Genomic DNA, 25,020 nt, shown 5'->3' with positions numbered 1-25,020 from the left:
GCTAGAGGGCGCCTGCATGACGGCTAGCTAGAGTTACTGTATATGCTACCTTTAAGGTAGCATATACGGTAGCTACGAGATGCACCTAAAAGTTTAGTACGAATGAGAAATTATTATTTAGCAAATATTGTGCTGCTACTGTCAAGCGCATGCATGGCTGCACGTCACACTTCCCACCGTAGCAGCGGTGCATGGTTTAGCTCATGCCTGATAAGAGCAGCAATTTTGAGTTTTACATGCCCGAACCACGGCAGCATTGTGGCGTGTGCCATGGAAATCCATCAAATTCAAATGCTATTGCCGGATGTGCGAATTGAACCTACGACCCCGTGCTGCTTGCGCTCTGCACCAATCCACCACGGAGGGTGCACGTCTATCTCATTTTCAGAGTTGAAAAGCGGTAACAACTGCGCTGCCAAGTTCATGCCTGGAAATTTCTACTGCCCAATAGACGAGACTAACAAATTTAAGCAGCTAGTAGCATGCCAGCTGCAGCTTAGCCTGTCATACTGAAGATATGAGATGAGCATATGCATTCTGCTTTGCTGTTATGATGAGCCAAGTGCACACATATATTAAAACCAACGCAACTGCATCAAAATACGCCCTTGAAGCGTTATACATCGCCACATTATGCATATGCAAATGTAGTAAGAGTTCAATCTTGCTTCACTTGCTGACCGCATTGCACGTGATATCCCATGACAAAAACATTGAAGTAGGTTGTGTATATCGAAAAATTAAAGGAAGCAATCGTGACAGCCTTTGAAAAACTATTAAGTAAGGCAGTTGTAACATTAACAGGCAGTTGTTTGCAAGTGAATATGCTAGTTTCTGTAGACAAAGAACAGTTCTTAACTTGGCGAAGAATAATTTTCGAGGCATCATTTCTTTGGAATAGCGCAGCGTTTGCAATCACTCTTTCCACAAAAACAAATTTTTAACAAGCATTATAAATGTACAATGCGCATATAGCAAGAGTTCCTTGTATGTGCCAGTTCCAATTTCTGGAACAGCAGAAACTAATATTTGATATACAACCTATGAGAAAAATGTGGTCATGATGCATATGACAAGCTACCTCATTACACACCTGTTGGGTTGCGGCTTTGCCTTCACATTTAAAAGCAATGACAAATGCAGTCTTTACATGGTTCTGATAGGATGACATTAATTGCTCTCACTGAGTCACTGGAGAGGAGTCGATTAAAACAAGTGAAAAAATGTGCGCAACTTATGGAGGATGCACTTGAAAACTTTTTTTTAAATTCTTGGCCTATTTTGATGAAACTTGCGGAGCTTATATATATTTGTGTGCTGATTTTGATAATTTTTCTGCAATTATTTTTTGTAGTTTTAAGGTACCAAACATTTCATGTGCCCTGTTGGGAGCAAGATTTTTTTAACTAAGACAGTTACAAAGTAAAATCACTGCGTCGTGATAACCTTGGATGAAAATTGCATGCAGTAGAACAAGAATGGATATTCCAAGTCCACCTGAACAAAAGTCGTGGTATGTTAAATCCCAGCTTGACATCATCATCTCACTTGTGAAAGTGAAACAGATCTTGCCGTTTATCTTCGTGCTAACCTTTACTGGTGCACTCGCGTCGAAAAGATATGCGCTAAAGCTAACAGAACTCTGGGACTTTTATGTCAGCATCTCCATCAGCATTCAGCATGTCAGCATTCTCCATCTACGATTCGGCAACAGGCCTAGCTATCAAATCTTTGTACGCCCACAAATGGAACATGCTTCATCGATCTGGTCTCCTCATCAAGAACACTCAATAGATAAACTGGAACCCATCCAAAATCATACTGCATGTTTTACCAGCATTACACAAATTAAACACGATAGTTTCCTTACTAATTCAGATTCCCGCCACTGTGTTGCCCTTCTATGCCTTTTTTAGAAATACTAAAATCAGTCATCTCTTCCTTGAAATTCCTTCACGCACATCTAGTTGAATTCAAAATCATTTCAGTTTCAGGTGCATTTTTGGCTGCACAGTCGTTCAACAATTCTGCATTGCCGTGCGCCATCGCACTCTGAAAAAACCGTCTAGGTGATATCGCTTCATTAAAAAATCCTGTTAAATTTCGTGAACAATTGCAAATTTATGTGTTTGCTTGAATTTGTATAACAATGTTTTTCTTTTTTTTCTATTACTACGAGTGCTTAATATACAAATTTGGGCTTGTGCGAATATTCAAGCACTTCAAATATTCGAACGAATATTACAGTATTCGAATTTGCTCTGATTCGAATTTAAATTATTGGAAATTTTGAAGTATTTGAAATGAACGAATAGGTATATTAGTCCGCATGTAACCCTCCTGTAAAGGTGGTATCACTGCAGTGGAAGGATGCTATACCGTGATTACACCTCTCCAAGAAAAATTCGCACTGCCACGAAGCCCCACTTCAAGGTTAAATGAACATATTAGTACCCTCACATCGATTCATCATTATTTAAGTTTGAAAGCTTGTTATACCGTCTTATATGCTCTAACTATAGTAAATTTTAAAACATAACATACTTTGCAGGTTATCACGCATTCTACCGGAAGTCAGATCCTGCTACTATTCGAAGTTGCTTCCATTTCCTTTGAACCAAAAACAACGACATTTGCACATGCCTTGTTTCAATTATAAAAGAAATATTGCACAGGTTAGTTGAGTAATGACAAATATGCTCATTTTTCTTTGTAATAATGTGACATATATACTATCAGAATTCTATTCAAAATTATTCGACCAAATCACTATTTGCTTCGAACCTAAAATTTACTATTCGCACAAGCCTATACAAATTTCTGTTTCGCCTCCTGTGTAGTTTCTTTTACGCCAATTAATTTTGTAGCAGTCTCAGTTTAGGAAAAATTTTGCTCCGAAAGAGGACCATAAAATTATCGACATTTCAAAAACTACATATTGTACAATAAAAATAATTACATATTTGAAATCGGCGCACAAATAAACACAAACTCGGCAAGTTTCATAAAAATTTACCCAGAATTAAACAAAATTTTACAGCACTATCCCACCTTAAACGTATTGAACTAATGCTTAATGCTGCTTGTATTCAACAGCGTGAAGAACTAGAAAATTCCAGATATTTACTGCTGTAGATGCATGCTTTAATTTCAGTAAACATGCATGTGCACACATATTGAAAGTGGAGTTCACACCTGTTGGCACTTTATTGCCCATGCAATGTGATCAGGTCACGACAGGTCGTGCACGGCCAGTACGTCTACTTTGTATAAATTTCACGTATGCGAAAAGAATGCAATGTGAGGCTCAAATGCAGTTCCCTCGCAAAGTCGATAAAGTTGCTCAGCAGCTGTAAAGGACAATACGAAGGGTCTCATGGATGCAATCATTCAGTTTTATTCCAAAGAAAGGCTCATGTACAAAGCCTCTAGGTACAAGGATGCACAGCTAAGAGATCCGTATAAAGACAAAAAAAACAACAACAGCAACACAGTTGAATGCTACAAGCACCACAGAGTATGCTTCCATCCACTGAAGCACGTCCCAAATAGTGGTTGGCGAGACCAGATGCATTCAAAGCACGGCGCACAGTTTACAGCAAATCGTGACAAGCCTTGTCTCCTGGCACAATAGCGCCAACCGAAGGTACAAGACATTGCCAAAGAACACATCGTTGCAAGCATTGCACATGGGGCACAATTAATTCTTGCATAGGCGCGCACACGCTCGCACTCGAGTCAACCTTGGCGAAGCAGCCCCAAAGGCTTGGCCTGCAATTGTACACATCAGGGAAAGCATTTACACCGACACGTGCACGCAGCTGCTTCAAAACAGCACTGCTTGACACTTGCGTGAAGCAGACTTTTGCAAATAACATCACACTTGAATATGTATTTATAATTCATTCTAACTAGCGCACGCGTTACATTTGTGCAATGACAAACAGGCTCTGTAAATTACATCCAGCGAATGTTCAAGCAGATTACCAATGAAACGTAAAGAGACTACGAACAACAAGGAAGATGGATGTAGAAAGAAACAATAATATGAAGCGATTTTTTTTCATGAACGTTAACAGAGAACAATACTGCCTTTTCAGACTTGCACTGTTGCTCTTTGTCTTTTTTGTGAAGTGGATACATTTATGCACTAAAGCAATGCACATTGACTAAACTCGCATTGTTGTGGCATACACTTTATGCAACTACAGACAATTCGTGGCATCGAATTGGTTATTATACCTGGAGCTGCACATCATGGGAGCATTTACTGTTGCAGCTTAAAGTTGGGTGTTGCTACGAGGTGGGGACTATCCGAACTTGTCCGTGACAGACAATGGAAAGAAAAAAAAACAGTGGAGGAAAGAAAGAAGAGAAGGCCTTGACATGCCCTCACACTCAACCAAAACAAAGGAGCAATTAAATAATAGATTGTTGCGAATGGTGATCCTCCAAACAGGGTGCCAATGGCACTCCACGTGAACTTGAATTGTTTGTGGTCAAGCTTCTGAATGCCGTCACAGCAAAGAACTGGGAAACGCAGCTGAACTTGTGCAGGGCTGGTATTCTGCAGTGTGGCTTTTTCCACTGCTATGTCTCTGCACTTTTTCAGGAACTGGCATCTGCACACTGAACTACGATGCCATGTGCATGAATAAGAGGGTCATTAATGGGAAATTCACACGAGATAAAGTGATCTTCTGCGTGGCACCATGGGTTCCCTGCTGTGTGCTGCAGAATTAAAGTTGACCTACATCTTCATAAAAGAACTGCCTACGAGATGTAAACGCTTCCTTACAGGGTTCAAAAAATGTTGCAGCACCACTTTCATATTTCAGACAACCGTCAGGTCTATGTGTACTAGAAGGAACCACAGCGCTTAATGCATTTTTTACAAGAATATTTATCAAAGACCTTTGACAGCTAGGTGTTCTACATTTGAACTTTTAATGCAACACAAGCATGTACAGTGCAAAGCCAAAATGGGTGTCCGCGTAGGCTAAGCACAGCTCTGGAAGTGGTATGAATAAGTGCTTAGAAAACCACAGAGGTGTATGTTTTGAGGCCCGTTGGCAGAGCATATTCAACAATGATGGAGTGCAAAGGCGCACAGAACCAAAGCAATACTTGAGTACCATGACACTGCGCTTGACTTTTATTGTACAGAAACTTTGCGTTGCTGCTGCCGCTTGTCAGCAGAGGTTCCAGGGGCTCAGCAAGTTAATACAGTCGGCATGTATGTGAGGAATGTGTCATAAAACTAATTTCAAGCTCAACAGTGCATAACAATGTAACTTGAAAATGAATAAATTAAGCCGGGAGGGGTACTGGGATTCCCAAAACTTAGGCAAGTTGCCCAGCATAACTATTCAGTTAGTGTTTTAAGCACCCAGTGACTATGAAGGATAATTCAGTGCAAAATCCCCAGACTGCTTTCAACTACATGGGGTTAATTTGCACGAGAAAAGACTTATAGCAACAAGACCTATACCAGCACATTTGACAAAGAAAAACTTTTTTTTTTCATTACACAGAATGCTTAAAGAAGAGAACAAGATGGGGTGTGCTCTGTCTTATCTGGTTTTTTTTTCAAGGTTTATATTTGACGAGGTTTTCCTTGTCAAATATGTATTACCATCCAGCCCACGCAGCCACCTTGTCGCTACCAGCACAGACCTTTATTAACATACAAATGTGAGCTCAAGCTGAAACGTTAGCAGTTTTCCGCAAAGCACATAAACTCTAAATGCAACATGTTGTGGCATTTATTCGAAGTATAAAGTGTAACTTTGCATTGTGGCAATGAACATGGGATCCCGAAGACTTTTTGCATGCTGCCACAAAAAAATTACAAAAGACACTGCCGATTCAAGAACAAACAATATTGAGGTGAAAAAAAAACTTGCACACACAAGTATTACAAGATGTAACAAATGCAAACCACAATTAAACAGAGCAGTAGCATATTTACAACCAATATTTAGGAGCCCGTAAGTGTGCAAGGCATTCAACCAATGCAACAGTAAGACATTACCATTCTCCAAGCCTTCAATGGTAGCGAAGTGAACCGTAAAGTACGCCACAGTGCTAACCTATGAGAAGGGTCAGGCAACTAGGGGGGGAGGTGGTCTGGGTATTTGGCCGAGTACTACCATATAAAAAGAAAGCAAACACCTCGCCCTCGTGCTTTTGTTGGCTTCAGCGACTGCTGGTTTATTATAATGTAATCGCAACTGCTGGTATAAACATGCAACCATGCTTACAAAGTGTTTAATACAATTGTCAAATGGGAACTTTTGATAGCCAATGGAGCCAATAGAGGCTAAACTTTACAGCGGCCGCCATGCAGACATGTTTGGGTTACACAACTTGACGATGATTGCAAATTGGGCATTAATATACAGTGTTTGATCCGCGCAGCTTGCTTCATACCCATGAAAGAAATATAGGCCCGAGCATCTCATTGCAGCATTGCTGTAGTCGCAAGGTCAAGTGCCCCGCTTGAAACGATTCAGGCATGCACAGTGGTATGAGACGAACACCGTCTCAAGCGTATGCCAACACCTGAGACAGTGTTCAAAGTTAAGCAGATCTCTGTAACCAAGAGAATGGACACAGAACACATTCATGGGACAAAGAACACGTTCATCCGATCATGTTCCCCATTAGCAGATGACCCCTAGTTTCCCACAGAGTGCTGTATTATTACAATGTAGAGCGTAGATCATAACTCGCCAACCGATCCCCAAGGCAGCTGCACTTGCAAAGGTGCCTGTAACAAAGAGATCTGCTCTCTGTGGTAGTAAACACTATGACTAGAGCATTTACCCTGTTGCCTAAGCATTGGCCAAGCCTAGGCAAATATGCCTAAGCACTGCAGCAAGTTTTTGTTTCATTTTATTATATTGGCTAGCTATACTGAGGCATGGGATGGTAGCATTTGTGGTACTAATTGTAGGAATCGTGTCTGACTATCAATTTCCTGTTGCCAATGTACCGTTTACAATAATTATACTAAACTTGCTCCTTTTTCTGTAGCAACAGGCCTTGTACTATAAATGGCACATCACATCAAACTGCTCATAATGTCGCAGAAAACAGTTACATATAGATTAAGTAGAAGCATTCTAACTGTGTACAATCCATCGCTGTGAGCAACAGCCGTTTCCCTTAAAAACATGTATTATGGAACAAATGTAGACATCATTTTCGAAGTATTTTGCTTCGAAAACTATAAAACTGCCACCTTTCTTAATAATTCTGGTGCTTTACATGTCAAAACCATGATCTGACTACACATCACACCATAGTGATAAGCCACTGAACTGGGCTAGTTGGTACATCGCAAAAATGGACGAAACACCAGCGAAAAACACGGAAGTAATCTTGTATTTCGTGTTTTACGTTCTTAAGGTTTCCGTTGGTGTTTTATCTGTTGTTACACCATAGTGAGCAGAGTTCCGATTGATTTTCGACCATCTGGGGTTCCTTAATGTGCACTGAACGCACGGCACATGAACATTTCTGCATAACACGGTAGCCAGAATCAAATAGACAAGCTTGCACTCAAGAGTACAATGTCACGGCCACTGAGCTATCATAAAAAGTACTGTAGTACTACCAAGAATGATCGTGCGCATGCTTTGAATGTGACTGACTGTGACCATGTCAGCTGTGTGACTACTTTCGAGGTACAGTCACAGAGGACTCATACTTCTCAGTCAGATTTTTCTGCGAACTCGGTGAGCCCAGGAGTGTAAACTGTGGTGAGAGGAATTTGGAAGGCCCATAAAATGAACAGTTGGACTGAGTCATTCGCTGCTAGCAACTATGCTAGAACACATTGTTTTGAGTGCTGCATTTCGCAATGCAGCAATAGAGTGTTATTACCGACACCATCAAAAACCACTCCCCCTCCCAAGGTTTCGTTTATCTGCTGATGGCCTTAACCATGCAACAAAAGCTAACTTGCAGTAAATCATTTTTATAAAAAGGATGACGCAAAAGAAGACATCCTGTATTTCGTTCAGAGTTCCACAGGAGTAAATATCCCTAGTAGCACGCAATGTTGCCGCATTGTTGAAGCAACTTTCTAAATGTGGTGGCAACGTTGTGTGAACATTTGGTGCTACTAGGGCTATAGTTATTCTAAATTCAATTCAATCCTGTTTTATGCTCATCTTGTGCTAAAAAAAATCATGGCCTTGTACTATCTGTGTGAGTACAAAATGCCAATATATATTGGCAAGGAAAAAAAAGAAACCATCATTTCGGATGCCACTCAAATTTCTATGGTGAGCTACATGACCCTAAAGCTAGCTGCATCAGCTAGGCGGATTTTGCGCACTGAAATAGCAGCTCCTGTGGATAACATGCCTGTTTTGACTACATTCTTTCATTCCCAGGGTACAAAAGCCAGCGGCAAATGCTTATCCTATCGTATTCTGCAGTCCTCTCTGCAAAACTTGCAACAAGGTGAGAATGGTTGCCGCTTCAACATCACACCATTACAACACACTCCATGATGAATGGCTGTTCCAAGATCGACAAGCCCGACTACCCTGCCTGGTTGTGCAATTCGAATGCAGTTATGAGGGTTTGAGCAAACATAATCAACAAGTCTACAGTCAGATATTTCATGATTTGTGTGCTCCTTGTCACATTTAGAGATGATGTTTTTGTTCATGCACTGCATCAAACAGAATTGTAATGATAAGCAGTACATTTTAGGGCTCCTTCTTCAAGGTGCCCTAAGGTAAGCCTGTCTGGTTATTGTAACTATGGCATTTTGTGGCTTGCATCATTATTTTTTTACTAGAACAGTTTTACCTGACATCAAGAACACGTTTTGTAGTAAAAGCACTTCTATATCATGGTCTTCTCTATAGTTTCATAAGGCAAATAAAGGAAACAAAAGCAATAAAATAAATTTGTGATTTCACACAATAAAGAGAGCACCATCGCCATTAGCAATGATTAATCTAGGTTCACTGCAGAACAGAAGATCCCTCTACAGACATTTGAGCACTCCCATCCTGCGCTTACTGCATGCAAGCCACATACGTTACATCAGATGCTCCCAGTACATTACCTCATCTTGAACATCTACACGCGAGAGAGAATTGCACTCACAGGCAACACCCCACTGTGTTTCCATAAGATTATTAATCACCACCACTATGCATTTTGTGCCATCCCAAATCTTATTTACTATTGTAAAGTACCGCGGAAGTGCCCAGTATTAGCATTTCCAAAAGTTCACAATTCTGAAAATTATATGTTTGACAACCACCTTTTCATGGGCCGCCATCTTGGCTTTTGCTGCTTCATCCGTACAAGTGCCCTCATCTAAATTAACGCAATTTTCAGCAAAAATGGGGTACTTCCGCGGTACTTTATGGTAGCTTATAGTAAGCTAAAGCTTTGTTGTCAACGTGCATTTGTCCTTCACAAGTGAGGTCTGATAAAGATTATTCACTCAGCAGTTTACATAAACGAATACACAATCAGATACTTAACAGATAGCTTTCCTTTTTTTTTCCAACGCATACAAGCAAACGGGCCCTACCGTTCTGTAGGTACTACAATGTCAAAGCTATGGCACCACACAGACAACAGGATGCAGATTTTGGGGAAAAGACAAGACTGGTATGAACTAAGTGCAGCTTGTATGTGCGTGACGTAACGGACTTTAAACTATATTGAAGCTCAACTGCCAGGGATAAACTAAGTCACATGGTGTCGTGTTCTGACAGACTGAAAATCACAGGGCACTCGAGTTATAAGCCATACATTTAGCAGCGTTTTGCACATTGCATTAACATTACGATGGTGTATAAAAGAGAGAGCTCGCAGCATGACAAAAATGAAGTGAAAGTGTTTTGTGAAAGTCGTGAACCATTAGTACTTTACATTACTACTTCGCATAGCACTTGTGTGTTAACTGCCCTTGGCCCAGCATTTTACTACTTCATTCAATGTAGACTTCTGAATCAGTGACCGATTGCTTGGATTACAAGCTTATTCAGCCACTGAAAAACCATTTCTCACTGTATTATAATGCAGGAAAGTGGTGTCCAACACTTGCAGATTCTACATCTTTATGTCGACGTGGTGTGACGCGTTTATGTTTGCATATACTAATGCTGAGGCCGTCCTTTAAAACAGTAAGACACACGCAAAAGAGTGAACAGACGATACAAGTGTCATGTCCTCTGCCATTTTCCAAGTAGGCTATGTAAACAACTAAGACTAGAGGCAACGCTTAGCAAGACAACTCACCCCTGTAAAATGCTCAAGTCACACACAACATGCCTTCAAATTTCAGAATTCGTTCCCTGATATAAAAAATGGCAGAGTGTTTACCGGGGGAAAGGATTTGAACAAAATGAATGCTTCAACAAAACATGTGCACCTTCTCCCCATTTATCAACGAGATCCATCGCTGCATACCCTTTACATCCTGTCAAAACGCCAAGGAGAGTATACCGAATTATGAAATTACAGAGGACATAAGACGGCAGAAAATTGAACAAAATATAACTGCAATCATGCTGGAGATCTTTCGTGCCTAGGTTTCTGTGGTCTGCAAGAATAACATAATCATCATAACATACGGAAATTTGAAGCCCAGTTCATAGAGCTAATATGAACCAACCGTTCTTGCTATACAAACTAACAAGTAACGACTAATGAGACTTGGTATCATATGTGCATGTTTAAACAGGAGACAGACAAACATAAATAAGCACATGTAAGTGTACTGACATTACATCACTTCTGCAGTGTCTGACAAAAGCTTATGAACCAAAGGATCCAAGGTAACACTTGGTTCTCCCAGCAGCTTATGGCTGTGGCCAGCAAAACTGTACGCAACTATGTCCGCATATGTACAGGACAGGCTAGAAATTTAAATACATACCAGGCTGTGTGCTCAAACAGCAGATATACTAGTCTTTTTCTAGGTCTCACAGTCTGCAAACTTTTGATGCCAACTGTACTCAACCACTGCGCAACAACAGCAAACACACTGAGAAATCGAGAAAATAGTGTACGTAACGTAATTTTAGCACCTTGTAGAGTTGCACACGAAATGCAAAATAAATAGAGATGCAGCACTTGGGCAAAACGCAAAGTAGAGATATGTATACTGCAAACTGCTATTTTAGAAACTCTAGACAAGATTATGCGTGCCCAAACAGTGCTTTGTATAGATGCACGATGGCGCTCATTGGAGTGATGGTCACATGGGTCACACCAAAACTTGCAGATACGAATACATCAGATGGCGGTAGTGACTTGTAATTGTGCTTTGGCAAGGAAGTATTAAGAAGTACTTCACCCTACTCACTTTTTAGTTGCGTAATCAATTTTTTGTGTGTGTTTTTATGCCTAACGGAAGATGTGTTGATGGCGAAAAGCCCAGGATGGTACACACGAAACAGAGTTTGTAGATTTGTGGCGTTTTATTTAGCCTTCTTTCAGTATTTATGGAATCTCTTAAGCATTCAAAATCTAACTTTCACATGATTACTGGCACTGCTAAATGACGACTAGATTATATTTTATTTTTCTTGAGCACCATTCCGTTGCTAATAGATGGTCAGGGGCGGCGCCAGGATTTTTTTACTGGGGGGGCACCTACGACAAGTGGGTTCCTTCAGGGGGGGGGGGGGGGGCAGAGAGGCTGGGAACATATGCATTGTATTTTGACTATGCTTGCTCTTGGGGGGGCAAAGGGGGGGCAGGCGGAAATTTTGGGGGGGCTGGAGCCCCCCCAAACCCCCCACTGGCGCCGCCCCTGTAGATGGTGCTGCAATCTTAGAGGGAATATGACACTCAGTACTGTGCATCTGTTATCGATAGCACAAGGTATAAACTGCAAAGCTTCTGCGTGCAAGCCATGCTAAACACCTTGTTGCTTTACTAAAACTCTTAACTGTATTTAAGACTACTCTGTCTGTTGCACCAGTTCTGCCCTGTGACCATATATCGTTAGCAACTGGATCACCTTACAGTAATCCTGAAGTGTCCCCACTGCACATCCTATGAATGAGCAGACTTGTGTCACAAACCTACACCTGGGAACAAAGCATTCTAACATTGGACATATTGCGTGGGACGATACAGAGAAAAACTAACAAGTTTAGACTGCTAAAGAATTCTTTCAAAACATTATTTTAGTTAATTTTACACTGAGGGCTTGACTGCTGCAAGACTAAGAGAACTTTAGGCCCAAACAGTTAAAATTTTGTGCTGAAACCACAGCACATGTATATTAGTGCAGCGTCGTGGACTTTTCTTGCATTTGGGACATAATGGCGAGTGATGAAACATTACTCAAGTTGGCGCCCTGATGAAGACGAGTCCACCTGTCGAAATGCTGATTAAACCAACATTCCCTCGAAGCTATTTTCAGAGTGATAGCTCTACTCTTCCAGGTACAAACCAAGAAAATGCCTGGTTCTGCGAATATGACCTTCAATCTCAACCAAGGTCATGCCAGCGTCTCTAGGTTGCATCAGCGCTGTAGACAACCATTTACACATCGCCAGTGAGATGGCGCAAAGTTCTCGCCGATGAGTTACTGCTGACGTTTATCCAGCGTATGAGTGCGTTGATCACGTGCTTCGTTCCATGTGCACTGCGTGTTGTCGCAATGTCGGCCAAAGAGCTTCAGCGAAATGCTCGTCGTGCTGAAGAAAAAGCACACTTGAACGCATGTTCACAAGTAGGAACGACATGCAGCTGTGCGTGAGACATGCTACAACTCAATGCCGGAAGCTTGTTGACAGGATCCCGCTGTTCGGGAACATAAAGCAAAAGCATGTCACCCCTAAAGCTGCTAGTCTTACTTCACATAGCATTCCAGTGTGCTCCATCGCATTAACTGCTTCACTATTCAAGTGAAACTGCGGATTTTTTCATCGGACGAAACGTAAGTGCAATTTATCAATACAGCTCAGACTATTTTTACTTTAGTGTCCCGTTAATGTGAAAATAAAAAAAAATAAATAAAAAACTAGTATTTTAGCGAGCTCTAGAACTAGCCTGTGTTTCAGCACTATTAGCGTCAAATGAAACGCAAACAGGGGCAAGCATTAGCAGTTGTGTAGTGCACGCTGCACAGTAGTCACCATGGACAGATACGCATATGTGCACTGCTGCCAAACTGGATGTGCGCACCTGTCAATGGTGATGACTGGATGGTGCGCACTATACCATTGCTAATGCTTCCCACTGTTCACGCTTCATTTGATGCCGATAGTACATGCTGACAGGACTTTGTCAGGCACTCGACGATGTAAAAGCTACAATGGCAAACTTTATCCAACTTGAAGTTTTTTATTGACTATGCTCTGCAGATGAGAACACGCATTTGGCTAGATGACCCAGCATGATGCCATGTGTTCTTGCCGTTGGTAAATTTAAAGGGACTCATTCAAAATCTGCCAGCTTAACAAGTAATCCGACGCAGACCTGACTAGAAAAACATTAGAACAGCGTAATCTTTGTTTCTGTGTTGAAGAAAGCTGCCTGTAATCAGTTACCAGAAGTTTCCACAGTGACAATGGTGCATACACATATATGTATATATACATTTTTTCGTTAGAGATCTCAATGAAGCACACTGTAATGGCTGACCAGTGCACTTTTTCACAACAGCTTCATGCCTACCTTTCAAGGCTCTGTATGAAGTTGTAATGTTCCTGCCATACATTTATACACGTGTACAAACACTTTCTCGAAATGTGCAAACTGGAAAAAAAAAAGTGCCCAACTAATTTGCATCCTATATGCCCAGCCAACAGATAGCAGGTGTGTTCTGCAGGACATTAGTTATTAAGTAACACAACCATACAAACGGCTATATCATATTTGAGCTTTCTCTGCAGCTTCTGCATGCATGCTGCAAACTTTCGTGCCTAGCTGTATGTGCCATAAAACACACATTTGCAAATGTTACACCAGCTCCCTCAACAATGTGCAGTTTAAATTCAGCGTGAGGTACAGTCGGTGGTGAAAATATACGGGGCATGTATTTAGCGAAAAAAGTTGCATTCTTGCCCAGCTTACGATCCCGACTGGTGCAGCAGCCCAGTGCTGCGTTGGTTGTGCATGCAACCTGTCTAAGTTCCAGGCTGGGGTACCTAGGTCGAGAAACCATTCAGATTCTTCAGAGATATTGCGCACCGTAAGCTTTCCATGAAGACTGTAAAGCTTTCGTCAAAAACTTGAAGGCCTTGGTGCGTGCGATCAGGCCTGTCGTGACTGATTCATGAAGCTGTAAAGCATTCTAGAGAGTGAACCAAACCTGGTGCAACAGTGCCTGCTTCTGCATGCAACTAGGTGCCATGACTCAACCTGGAGTGACTGTATCTCTATGTATCTTCCCACCTCGCACAAGCTCCACGAGGCAAAAACCGGACTCCTCACTAGCTTGAGCCTAGGTGTTCTAGATATGCTCACGACCCTTGCAGGAAGTCTTATCAATAACAGAGTGAGTGGCTTCAAAGCTTTTCACATAAACCGTACATGCAGAAACACTGAACATAATATAGCCTTCTTAATCTCATACCAACATTCTAGACCCTACATTTCCCATTCAACTTCTGTGCCATTACATTTACAAACAAAGAGGCGTGAGAGCAAGAGCATAGTACAATGGTGAAACAACTTACGACAACCCTGCGACAAAATTACTAGGAATGTTTTACTACTACAGCGACTCTGAAAACGCAGCGTCAACCTCACAAAATGAAATCGACACCTTGTTACCTTCTCACCAGCGGGCCTGCCTACGATCGCAAGCTCACAAGACAACTCCATGGCACCTTTCATTGAAACAATTCACAAAACCACTCTCTGGTGCCTCTAGTTAGCACAAATACAAAACGGTCTAACGACAACAACAACAACTACAGGACACGCACACCAAACAGTCAGCCGTGCCAGCACACTTTAGAGGAGAACAGCTTCACACGAACCTCCTCAGGGAAATGTATTCACCGCTGACAACTTCCGTCGAGCTTACGCTGTTGACAAACACCGAGAGTTGAAAAGCTGTACACTGTGCTCGACATAGCAGTGATACCTGGCAAAGCTTCACTCAAAATTATTTTAAACTTGCAGTCCAAAAAACAAAGGAACGAAATGTAAAAAAATTTTTTCAAGAATGCGCGTGCGGTCAGGTTGTCTTGACATCGCCTGCTTCTAGAGGCGCAGTTGTTGCCTCTTCCCCAGCCGTGGCATCCGACTTGACGTTCTTGGTAGTTGAAGGAAAAAGGGCGTTTTCGTCTTCAGAGAGCTTCAGTTTCTGTAGGAGCTCCTCGTTCTGCTGAGAGATATCGCAAAACAAGATGAGGTAAGACAAGACATGTGGCCACACTCTAGCCTTGTGCGCTGCAAATGTCTTTCATTGAGCTGCACTGCGCAAGAGATTGCGCAGGTCCCATGATATAAAAAAAAAAGATGTAAATTCTGGGGTTCTGGGCGCCAAAACCAAGATATGATTATGAGGCAAGCCATAAGACCTGTTTGAGGCAAGCCCGTAGGACCTGTTTGGCAATTAACAATGGTTACTTTTCACACTGATGCATTTCTCATTTCATTCGTCCTCCGAGCGTAGTTACCATGCGCAAGCGGAGCTCGCTCACAGTCGAAGCGGCACTCATGCAATGTGAGCGCCCGCCGCCTCGAGCGGCCGCTGCTGCGGGTTTGTCAAGCAGCTGATCGCACGACAAAGCTTGCTGAACCATGACACCGGGCTGCGCATTTGTTGGTGTCGAGCTACTGCTTTATGATTATGTCGCGTACAATTATTTTGAACAACTTCTCTCCGATCTTCCGCAAACAACGAACGGTGCGGCCGCTAGGCTGACTTGGTCACATGTGACGCATTACAACTTGTTAGCAACCAAAGTAATGCAACGTTTTTTTATGCGGAATGGTAGACAACATTCCCGACTTCAATCGGAGGGATTTTGAAAAAAATTAAAAATGGCCTTTTTGAGGAAACTACTTTCAAACTTCGGTTTTCAAACTTCGGTGTTTTTGGTAAACCACTTACGCTTCAGCTGAATTCTAAAGTAAAACATAGCGCGACAAAGCCACAAAAGTTATTTTAAAGAAGAGCACAAATATCAAAGTTAATATGTACCAAGTTTTATTATCTTAAGTTTAACTTGTTTGCAGCAATAAATTCCTGAAGTACTGGTATTTTGTGCGATTTGCCATGTTTGTGATTTTTTTCTTCAGAAGTCCTTAGACAGGTAAGGAAAATTATATACTTATAAAATTCTGTTTCACTTATTCTTTGATGAGAATAAATATCGTGACTAAAAAGTGCACCGTTTTTTCCCTAGGTGCGCTCAAAGTTAAGAAATCGCGAAATCGGCAGAAAAGTGATTTCTGCGGCCAAAATGTATATATAATCTTTTCAGGCGAACAATCTTTTTTTTTTCACAAAACTAACGCCGAAACCATTGTTCTGGGCTTAATACCAGTAAATTTCATCCAAATTGGGAATGGTGACTGGGACCTCGTGCTCGATCTCACCTGGACACACCCAAGTGCTATCTTTGCAGAAATTATAGAAAACCTGCCCATAATCCTCTGTATTGATTTTGTAGCAACACTATGCAAATGAAATTTAAGCCACATGGAGTTACCGAGCTCAACTTGGTATGTTACAATACAAACAGGGTCTAGTGTACATAATGTTGATGCAAGAAGAAAATAGTCTGCCCGAACTTAGCGGATGTCCCAGTTCACTTTTAACAAATGCATGAGAGCCAATTCCACCAGCCGCATTTAACAACTGCAGACGAAGCACTCCCTGCCATGGCACAAATGGCTGACTTGGCTCCCCAAGCAGCTGTGCTGTTTTGCAAGCTCAAACTTCGTCATGCGACTCAAACGACAGCTCTGTGCCCTCCACTTTCCTTGCATATCCTGTCAGAAGCATAGCTTTTTTTGCTTTAGTTCTGTGTAAAATATATAGACACCCTTTTACACCGTTTGTTCGCTTCGTGGGGCAACAGATAAGTGGCGTTGAAATTTACAGAAAAGACTAACACGTCTGCGATAGAGATAAATAAAAGACGTATGGAGGTTTGATGGTGGGAAAGAGGGCAGGAAGAAAAACAAAACAGCATGAAAACCCAAGTTTCTCTACCATAAAATGCAGAAAGCTGAGATATGAATTTATAGGTTTTTTTTTTAGAAAAAACATTTCATTCGGGTACCTATTAAAAAGGAGATGCTGACAGCATTCATTCATCCAACGAACCCTTAGCAGATGCTGAATACAGTTAAGGATGATGCCCGTGTGCTCTACCCAATCCCTACAATAACCTGAGGTGTTGGTGCAGCTTTGTCCAAATTTTTCTAAGAAGCAGCAGATAATGTGCTGATGCATTCAGACTAGTATGTATTTTGTGCAATCATTCCCAGGATTCATCACAGGTGTGTGCACTGGCAGGCCAGAGTGGGGGGCCATGGCCCCTTCTGACAATTGAAGGGGGGATGGGTGGTTGTACATAGATTCTCATAAGCTTCATTTCGCAATCAGCACGTGAAATCTGATACTATATCCCAGTTGAAATGATGATGAGGGCCCTGAGAATGTTGACTGGATGTACAACTGTGACAGATTCCAGTTTAAGAAAGTTCTTGCCTGTACTTACTGTGTGTACTTTTGTAACTGCAGAAAATTATGAAAGTTGAAGCCAACGGTTCGCTAGAAATGCTACAATCACGCAATTTTTGAAAGTGAGCATTTTGTGTTTGTGTTCTGTTTCATAAACGGTGCCAAAGATCATGACTTCCTTCAGGCTACGATGCCTTCCCATGCAGGAACCTGTCTGCGCATGGCCATCGGTTTCGGGGACGTTGGCGCACTATGACTGGGGAGACGGGTAATGTTCACTGCTTTGTACGAGTTTCTTGCTGCCCCGTTTGTGTGGTGCGAAATTTAGCTAGTGGGCGAAGAAAAAGAGCAGCAAGTGTTTCGAAGGTGCAAAAGAAGAGATCAGGGGAGTGGCGTACGAAAGCTAGGAGCAGAAATTGTGGAGAACTGCAAAAGCTGTGGGAAGCGCGCTGTCATGACATAAGCTGACCGTGCCAAATGCACTGCGAGATGGGTGGTGCTCCTGTTTATCTTCAGTTGGGGGGCCTGCTACAATGTAACAAGACTCTGCCACTCACCTTTTCGTCTTCTTTCTGTGCCTGTTTCTCTTGTTGCTGCTGCTGCTGTTGGCCCTAGAGGAGATTAAAAGTGTGCAGCAGCATGTATGAACAAAGGCGCATCATGTGAACATGCAAGGAAATTAAGTTTTATCAGGTTTTACGCGCTAAAACCAAGATTTCCTTATGCTGTAGCGAGAACTTTAAATTACTGTATTTTCTGGCAAAGGGGCATTGTTCGAGGAGCTCATTTCTTTTGTTAGGTTAGGTACCTCGGTCCTTTAGGTTCCTTTCCCTGGCTTATCTGTTTATTGGATTCATTAGGTTACATTTTCTGGCATACGAGACACAGCTTCTTGCCTCAATTTTCCTTGGTGCATCTTACGTGCATGCAAACACCACACACATTAATATAACCAATATATGTGGATCTCCTTTTCACAAGCATGACAGACTGCCCACGGCAGCATTTTCGAAGAACAAAAAATCTTTTTTTGAGAATTGGAGTGACAGTGGCGTCAGATGCCAGTTTCCTGCTGCATAAACAGCACACAAGAAGCGGTGCAGTGGCCGGCCCCGGTAAAGGCCGTCATCGTCATGCATACCATTTTGCCATTATAGTTTAGTTTAATGCATAAGCATTCCAGGGCTACTTCCCTAGGAAAATCGTGTATCTGTCTATCTGTAATGTAGTGTGCTACATGTATGGCTCCTTCCTCCATGCTCTTGATAGGGTTGCCAGCGCTATCTAAGAGCAGTGCTGTGAAGTAGTGCATAATTAAGCTGACAAAAAAAAAAGGTGTGGCATTGCGAGTGCACCGACGACGACGGTGGGCAGCACAAGTGGAGCGAAAATAAAGATATCACTATAGCTCGATTCCAACTCGTGGCTTCCAGTACAGAGAGCCCATGCTGTAAACATCTCCCGACACGCGTGTGCCTGATCAAGCAGAGTAGAACCCCGTTATGAATGTGCCACTCGCAAGCAAGTGAATTCAGATGCCTTGTGCATTTTCCACAGCACTAATAGTTTCCTGAAGAATTTCTTTTGTGCAAGATGAGGCACCTAGATGCTTGGTACAAACATGTCTTACTTAGACCCCAGGAAAAAAGGCAGTACATATGCAATGGCCAAAACAAAGACGTTTAATGATCGTGAGGCTCATGCTCGTCCCACCACCAAAGCAAGAGCGTGGCAAAATCTCGAAGAAACCCCATGGAGGACAGTGCACAAGTGGTATGACGGACACAGCCGCAACGAACACTTGGAACATTTCGCCTAAAGGCTCGTTCGCACCGGCGACTAGCAACAGTCGCGCGACTAAGTTCGTCGCAAAGCGACTGGTCGCAAACGGTTGCAAATGGCCGTTTTGGTCACAAAGCGACTGCTTTGGCTCAGTCGCTCGCTGCTCAATTTTTCAGTCGCGCGACTGCAGTCGCAACCCTCTGAGCCAATCACATGCGCAGGAACAGGACGTCACCTTATTTTATGGGGCAATGGCAATGCCAGCTATATACGAGCAGACGTGAATGCTATGTGGCGACATATATAGGTCGCACGCAGGTGTGAACATTGGTCGCTTTGAGTCGCTTTTTGACTTGCAGTCGCAAATGGTCGCGCGACCGGTGCTAGTCGCCGGTGTCAATGAGCCTTAAGAGTTTCCATACAATTTCTTTCGTCTAAAATGCAACATTACACCCACGAACTGATGCAATAAGTAATAAAGCTGCAACATTTTTGCACTGTTACACTGTAGCATCCTCCGTACACCGTACACTCTCGATGGAACCTGAAGGGACCAGGATAATATGTTCTGTTTAAGAGAAGTTCCATTTTCTGAGATGAATGGGGATGCAGAATTCAAGTACGAAACTAATCATATTAGAGGAAGCTGTTCCAACAATTCTGTTTAAAGCCCTAACCGCACGTACGTGTTACAACGCGTCAGCGCATGGCATGCCCTTTACCTATGCGCGTCCTCTCCCTCCATAGGAACGCGACGCGACGCAGAGTCTACACGTCATGCGCTGACACGTTGTAACGCGTACGTGTGGTTCAGGCTTAAGAGATTTCTGTTTACTGAGAGTCTACTGTATGTGTTAAAAAAAAGCACCGCTTGGTTACAACCATAAGTTTTTGTATAAAAAATATCAGCAGTCCAGCAGCAGCCTCTAGCTTTCGATCACCATTTCTCTTCTGTACACGTGTGTTCAGGTGCGATTACTGTGAACAGGTCTGTAGTGTGATTCGACCGTTGCTTGTGGATTAGTCCCAATGTCGCAGTAGCAACCCCAGTGACATGCTCCAACGTTCTTGCGAAGCTGTGTGCAATCTGTTCAGGGGCAGATGATGGAAACCCAATGATGCTGCCTGCCGAAGTGCGACCACTTTTGAACAATCACTTCAAAGTTTCAGATTTGCTAGAACTTGAAATTGGTAAATATTAGTGTTTCTATAATATTTAGTGCTCTGTGTAATTACTGCATCAATCTGTGATGAATGTCAAGCGTGCGTAATCATGTTTCATCATGACAAACAAGTAAAAGGGACCCTGCAACACTTTTCTGAGTTATAATGGAATATAATAGCGCATGGCGCTTCTCAAATCACATGCCGCAAACATTTATAGAATCCGTCAAGTACGACCAGAGTTACAGGTATTTGTCACACGCTTCAAGTGCTTTCTCTCTCCTTTCGTACTAGCGAGCGCATTAAAAGCTACGCAGGAAGGCGGATGACAAGGGGGCAAGAAGACGCGTCCCTTCTTCAGCACGCGTCATGATCTTGAGGACTTTCTTTTCTCGTTTTTCTTTGAACGTGCGGCTTACTTTCAGTGTGATCACGAGTTCGCGCGCGGGCACTTGGCGGCATCCAGCAGCGGCCACGGTAACTACGCATGCTCAATTCAGCCTACCCCCGTAGACGTGGCTATATGGCACAGAAATGTGGGTATGTGGCATCATTTGTGAAGAGAAGAGAGAGCGATTTCTAGCCGACTTGGAGAATTATTTGTAAATTCTAGGCTGCGTGCCGCGCTATAATGCTTGGCTCGCGTGTTCTCGGGAGCCTCAATTACCGATTGGCAGTGTTTTCTGACCGCACTCCAAAGGAGTTGCGGGGCCCCTTTAAAGCTTGATGTGTCTTATACATGCAAGTACCAACATTTTCCTCGATAGCCGCGAAAGGTCTTATAGAAAGATAACAGCTACTATATGCTGTAAAATATGGCAACTTTGACCGTTTTGCATGTTATTGTAAGCATCAGTGTTTCTGCGTTCTTCCCCCATTCAAGCTTGCAAACTTGAGCGCAGCGGCAAGACGCCATAGCTACTGAGCTACAATGGCAAGTCATGTGGACACGTAAATCAATGTTTTCTTACCATGAGGGCCTTGAGGGCAATGTTGGCAGCTACAGAGAGGGCAGTGCACACCTGAAAGTAGACGCAAGAAAAAAAAGTCACAGTTTCGCCACAAGGGCGAAGCGATGAATGCGATAGCAAGAAATTGGAATGTCACACGAAGAACGAGAAGAAGCTCGATACTTGCAGCGCCTGTCACAGTTGTTACGTCTTTGTGCTTGAGCAACGCACTGCAAGTGTCAACAATGGAGAATCAGATGCTCTCAGATATTTCTTTTTCTTTTAAACTGCGGCACATAGAGTGACCGCCTGCGTTTGTTGCCACACAGGGGCGTCTGATGCAAGGTGTGCACGGTGTTCTTTTTTTTTTTCGTTCCACATCACGAGTGGGTACAGAAAAGGGTCACTTTGTCGTGCGCGTCTCAAGGGCAGTTTTCAAATTGAAAGAAAATTAGGGGCGTTGCGTGATATAAAACACGCTCAGGCTCCTCTGAGATTTGCTTACCACCAGCGGTAAATGGTGTATATAAATAGCTTGCCGTTATTTCGCCAGCGCATGCATGGGGAATGCTTGAGTTGTCTAATGCAGCGGGCTTGGTAGCGAGGGGGCGATGGTTCGAATCCCTGGTCGGGTGCTTCGGAATTTTTTTCTTCTGCTTTACTTTTCTTTGTGCCTTCTTTATATACATACATACATATACATATCCGGGGCATGACGGCGACGGCAAAAATCAGCAGAGAGTGTCCATATAATTGCTATCGCAATAAAATTATTACACATCTAGCACACTGCCGCACATGCAGACCTGCCAACTTAAGATGAAAAAAAATGTACTATTAGGATTTCTTCATTGAAGTAGCCTGGAAAGACCAAGCATAATGCTGAACTTCGATTGTGTGCCATGTATAGGCTGCACTGTAGACCTGCGAGGCATTATGCGAATTGTTGCCGCATGAGGTGCAGCCTCACACTGGTGGGGCCCATGCGTTGGTGACGAAATGAAAATGTTCCAAGCGTCTGAGCCTGCCAGCTTGTATGCATATATTGCGTAGTGATTACAATACCGTAAATTGCTGAGCAAGCGTCCCCCCTACGGTGATGGATAATCCGACCAGATTTAGAGGGGGGGGGGGGCTGTTCAGTCGCGGACCGAAATTCCAGAAGGCGGCGGGAGAGCCGCTAAAAATAAAAGATGCCCATCCACGTTTCTAATGAAATGCTTTATTTATTTGCTGTTTTTATTCTCCCTCATCAGTTTCAAACTATTGAAGCAGCGACCAGTTTGACCAATATACGACTGGCCACATGACAACGAAATTTCATAAACAACATTAAATATGCATTCAGTGTACTCATTCTTGTGGTTCTTTTTATAGAAGCGACGCTTGTCTTGAAAAAGAAGTGGCCGCAGGGGAGGAGGGGTAGGGTGCTTGCTCGGTCATTGGCGCTTATTTCAGATCTCCGGAAAAAGGGAGGAGGCACTTGCTCAGATGGGGGCGCTTGCTCGGCATTTTACGGTAATATGCTTCTGTGCTAAGATTCTCAGGTCAAATACCAAAAAAAAACTTGGTTTTAAATCATTTCGAATTTTTATTTTTGACGCTAGGGGGCCCCCATATCGCAGATGGGCAACTCATGCACGCTTTTCCCATGCTTTTCTCTCGTAACAAGGTCCCTAATGCTTAGGCCTTGTTACTAAAAAGTGAGGCAGTGAAATAGCTAAACTTGGTGAAAAATACTAAGTACCATTACTCAAGGTGTTCACTGTAGATAAAAAAAATAACAAAATTAATTTTAATTAACTTATCACACACTCATCTCTTGCATGAGGACGATCGGTTTGGACTAAACAAGTATGGCAATATTTTCCACCATCCATCTCCTCGGGCCTCGATGCCATCCCATTAATAAAACGTTTTTACTACAACTTTAGCTATTTATGCAATAATAAGTAATTAAAATACTGTTTTGCAGAAATGCTGTGATCACGGACTCTTTCTACAGGGTATGTCTTTTAATACCAAACTAATAATAAATAATATCTGGGGTTTAACGTCCCAAAACCACGATATGATTATGAGAGACGCCGTAGTGGAGGGCTCCGGAAATTTCGACCACCTGGTGTTCTTTAACGTGCACCTAAATCTAACTACACGGGCCTCAAACATTTTCGCCTCCATCGAAAACGTAGCCGCCGCGGCTGGGATTCGATCCCGCGACCTTCAGGTCAGCAGTCGAGCGCCATAACCACTAGACCACCATGGCGGGGCTTTTAAGACCAAACTAAATTCCTTTACAAATCGCCTGCAACAGGTCACATAATTGCAGTCCTCAAGCTCGATAACACATAGTGGCAGACATTACTTCCACAAGAAATCAAAATTAGAGCTGTGCGAATAGCAAAATTTTGGGTGCGAAGTGAATTCGAATATTGAAGGGTGAGTGCGAATCGAATCGAATATTTTTCGAATATTTCTCGAAAATTTCTAGAATATTTTTCTAATACTTCGAAGCGAAATTGCATAAAAAAAAAAAAAGTTAGAGAAGATTCCTAAGCACATTCTTATGAGATAGCAACATGAAAGTGTTTCTTTTTGCTAGGCTGATGAAGCACTGGCCGGGTGGTCTTTTATAGTTGTCTTATCAAGAATGAGGCAATGTAGAGGCCGAATTCTATTTATGTACATGATTTGGTGCAACCAAAGTGTTGCCGACAACACTTTACACGTGAAAAGCAAAGATGCCATTTCCTCAGCCTCTCCTCTTTCAACTTCTGTGGAAGCCCAACTGATGTGGCGGACAAGGGTGTGCTCCCTTCAAGTCCGGAGTTCCAAATCTGCCTCGTAGACGTCGATATATAAGCACATCTGAAATTTTGGATGCTAAAAAGCTTCAGCTTTGGATTTTTCGGACTTGCTGCCCAAATTTAAGGTCCAAAACAGCATTAATTGAGCCCCCACCTCTGCCACATCTTTCATCTCCAAGTTGGAACAAGCATTTTCTTGAGTTAATACATTTGTGACTGTAGCGGAGCTTGAAAGGCAGCTTTGCCGCAGTACCAATGTGTGATGAGGTGAAGCATATTGAAAATCTAGGGACCACTTCCAATCGGACGTTGACTGTCTCTTGGCAAAGTTCGACCGTAACGGAGCATGAAAGGCAGCTTTGCCGCAATACGAGAGTGTAATGAGGTGAAGCATATTAAAAATCTGAAGGGGTCACTTTTAATCGGACGTTGACTGTGTTTGTTTTTGGGAAGTTCGAATAGTTGGAATAGTAACATTCCAGTGCGAATGGAATCGAATAGCGAACTTTATTCGAAAATATTCGAAATTTCGAGTATTCGCACACCCCTAATCAAAATGCATCACAGGCCAATTAATAAGAAACCGCTAACTTCTAAAGTAAGTAATTTACAATACTTACCAAAGTTTACAGATGGTAGGCAGTGAGTCTGCAAGCCATAACCACTT

General features: G+C 42.6%; 2 protein-coding genes across 3 annotated transcripts in view; one reads left to right on the top strand and one right to left on the bottom strand.

Annotated features, from left to right (window-relative positions):
• The window catches only part of LOC119395911 (uncharacterized), a 595,703-nt gene that overhangs the window by 512,071 nt on the left and 58,612 nt on the right, over window positions 1–25,020 (top strand). The window lies entirely within an intron of this gene.
• The window catches only part of LOC119395906 (DCC-interacting protein 13-alpha), a 49,277-nt gene continuing 39,415 nt past the window's right edge, over window positions 15,159–25,020 (bottom strand). Inside the window, exons 19-21 of one of the 2 annotated variants that reach the window (XM_037662922.2) lie at window positions 21,568–21,618; window positions 18,208–18,261; window positions 15,159–15,337 (exon numbers count right to left, since the gene is read on the bottom strand). In XM_037662922.2, the coding sequence (XP_037518850.1) occupies window positions 15,188–15,337; window positions 18,208–18,261; window positions 21,568–21,618 (255 nt within the window). In that variant the 3' untranslated portion in view covers window positions 15,159–15,187. The remainder of the gene's footprint in view (window positions 15,338–18,207; window positions 18,262–21,567; window positions 21,619–25,020) is intronic. The other variant, XM_037662923.2, reaches the window with a different exon arrangement.

This window comes from Rhipicephalus sanguineus, chromosome 6, assembly GCF_013339695.2.
Source record: "Rhipicephalus sanguineus isolate Rsan-2018 chromosome 6, BIME_Rsan_1.4, whole genome shotgun sequence".
NCBI classification, from domain to species: Eukaryota; Metazoa; Arthropoda; class Arachnida; order Ixodida; family Ixodidae; genus Rhipicephalus; species Rhipicephalus sanguineus.
The sequence above is the reverse complement of the archived record's forward strand: the minus strand, read 5'-3'. Positions and strand labels throughout refer to the sequence as shown.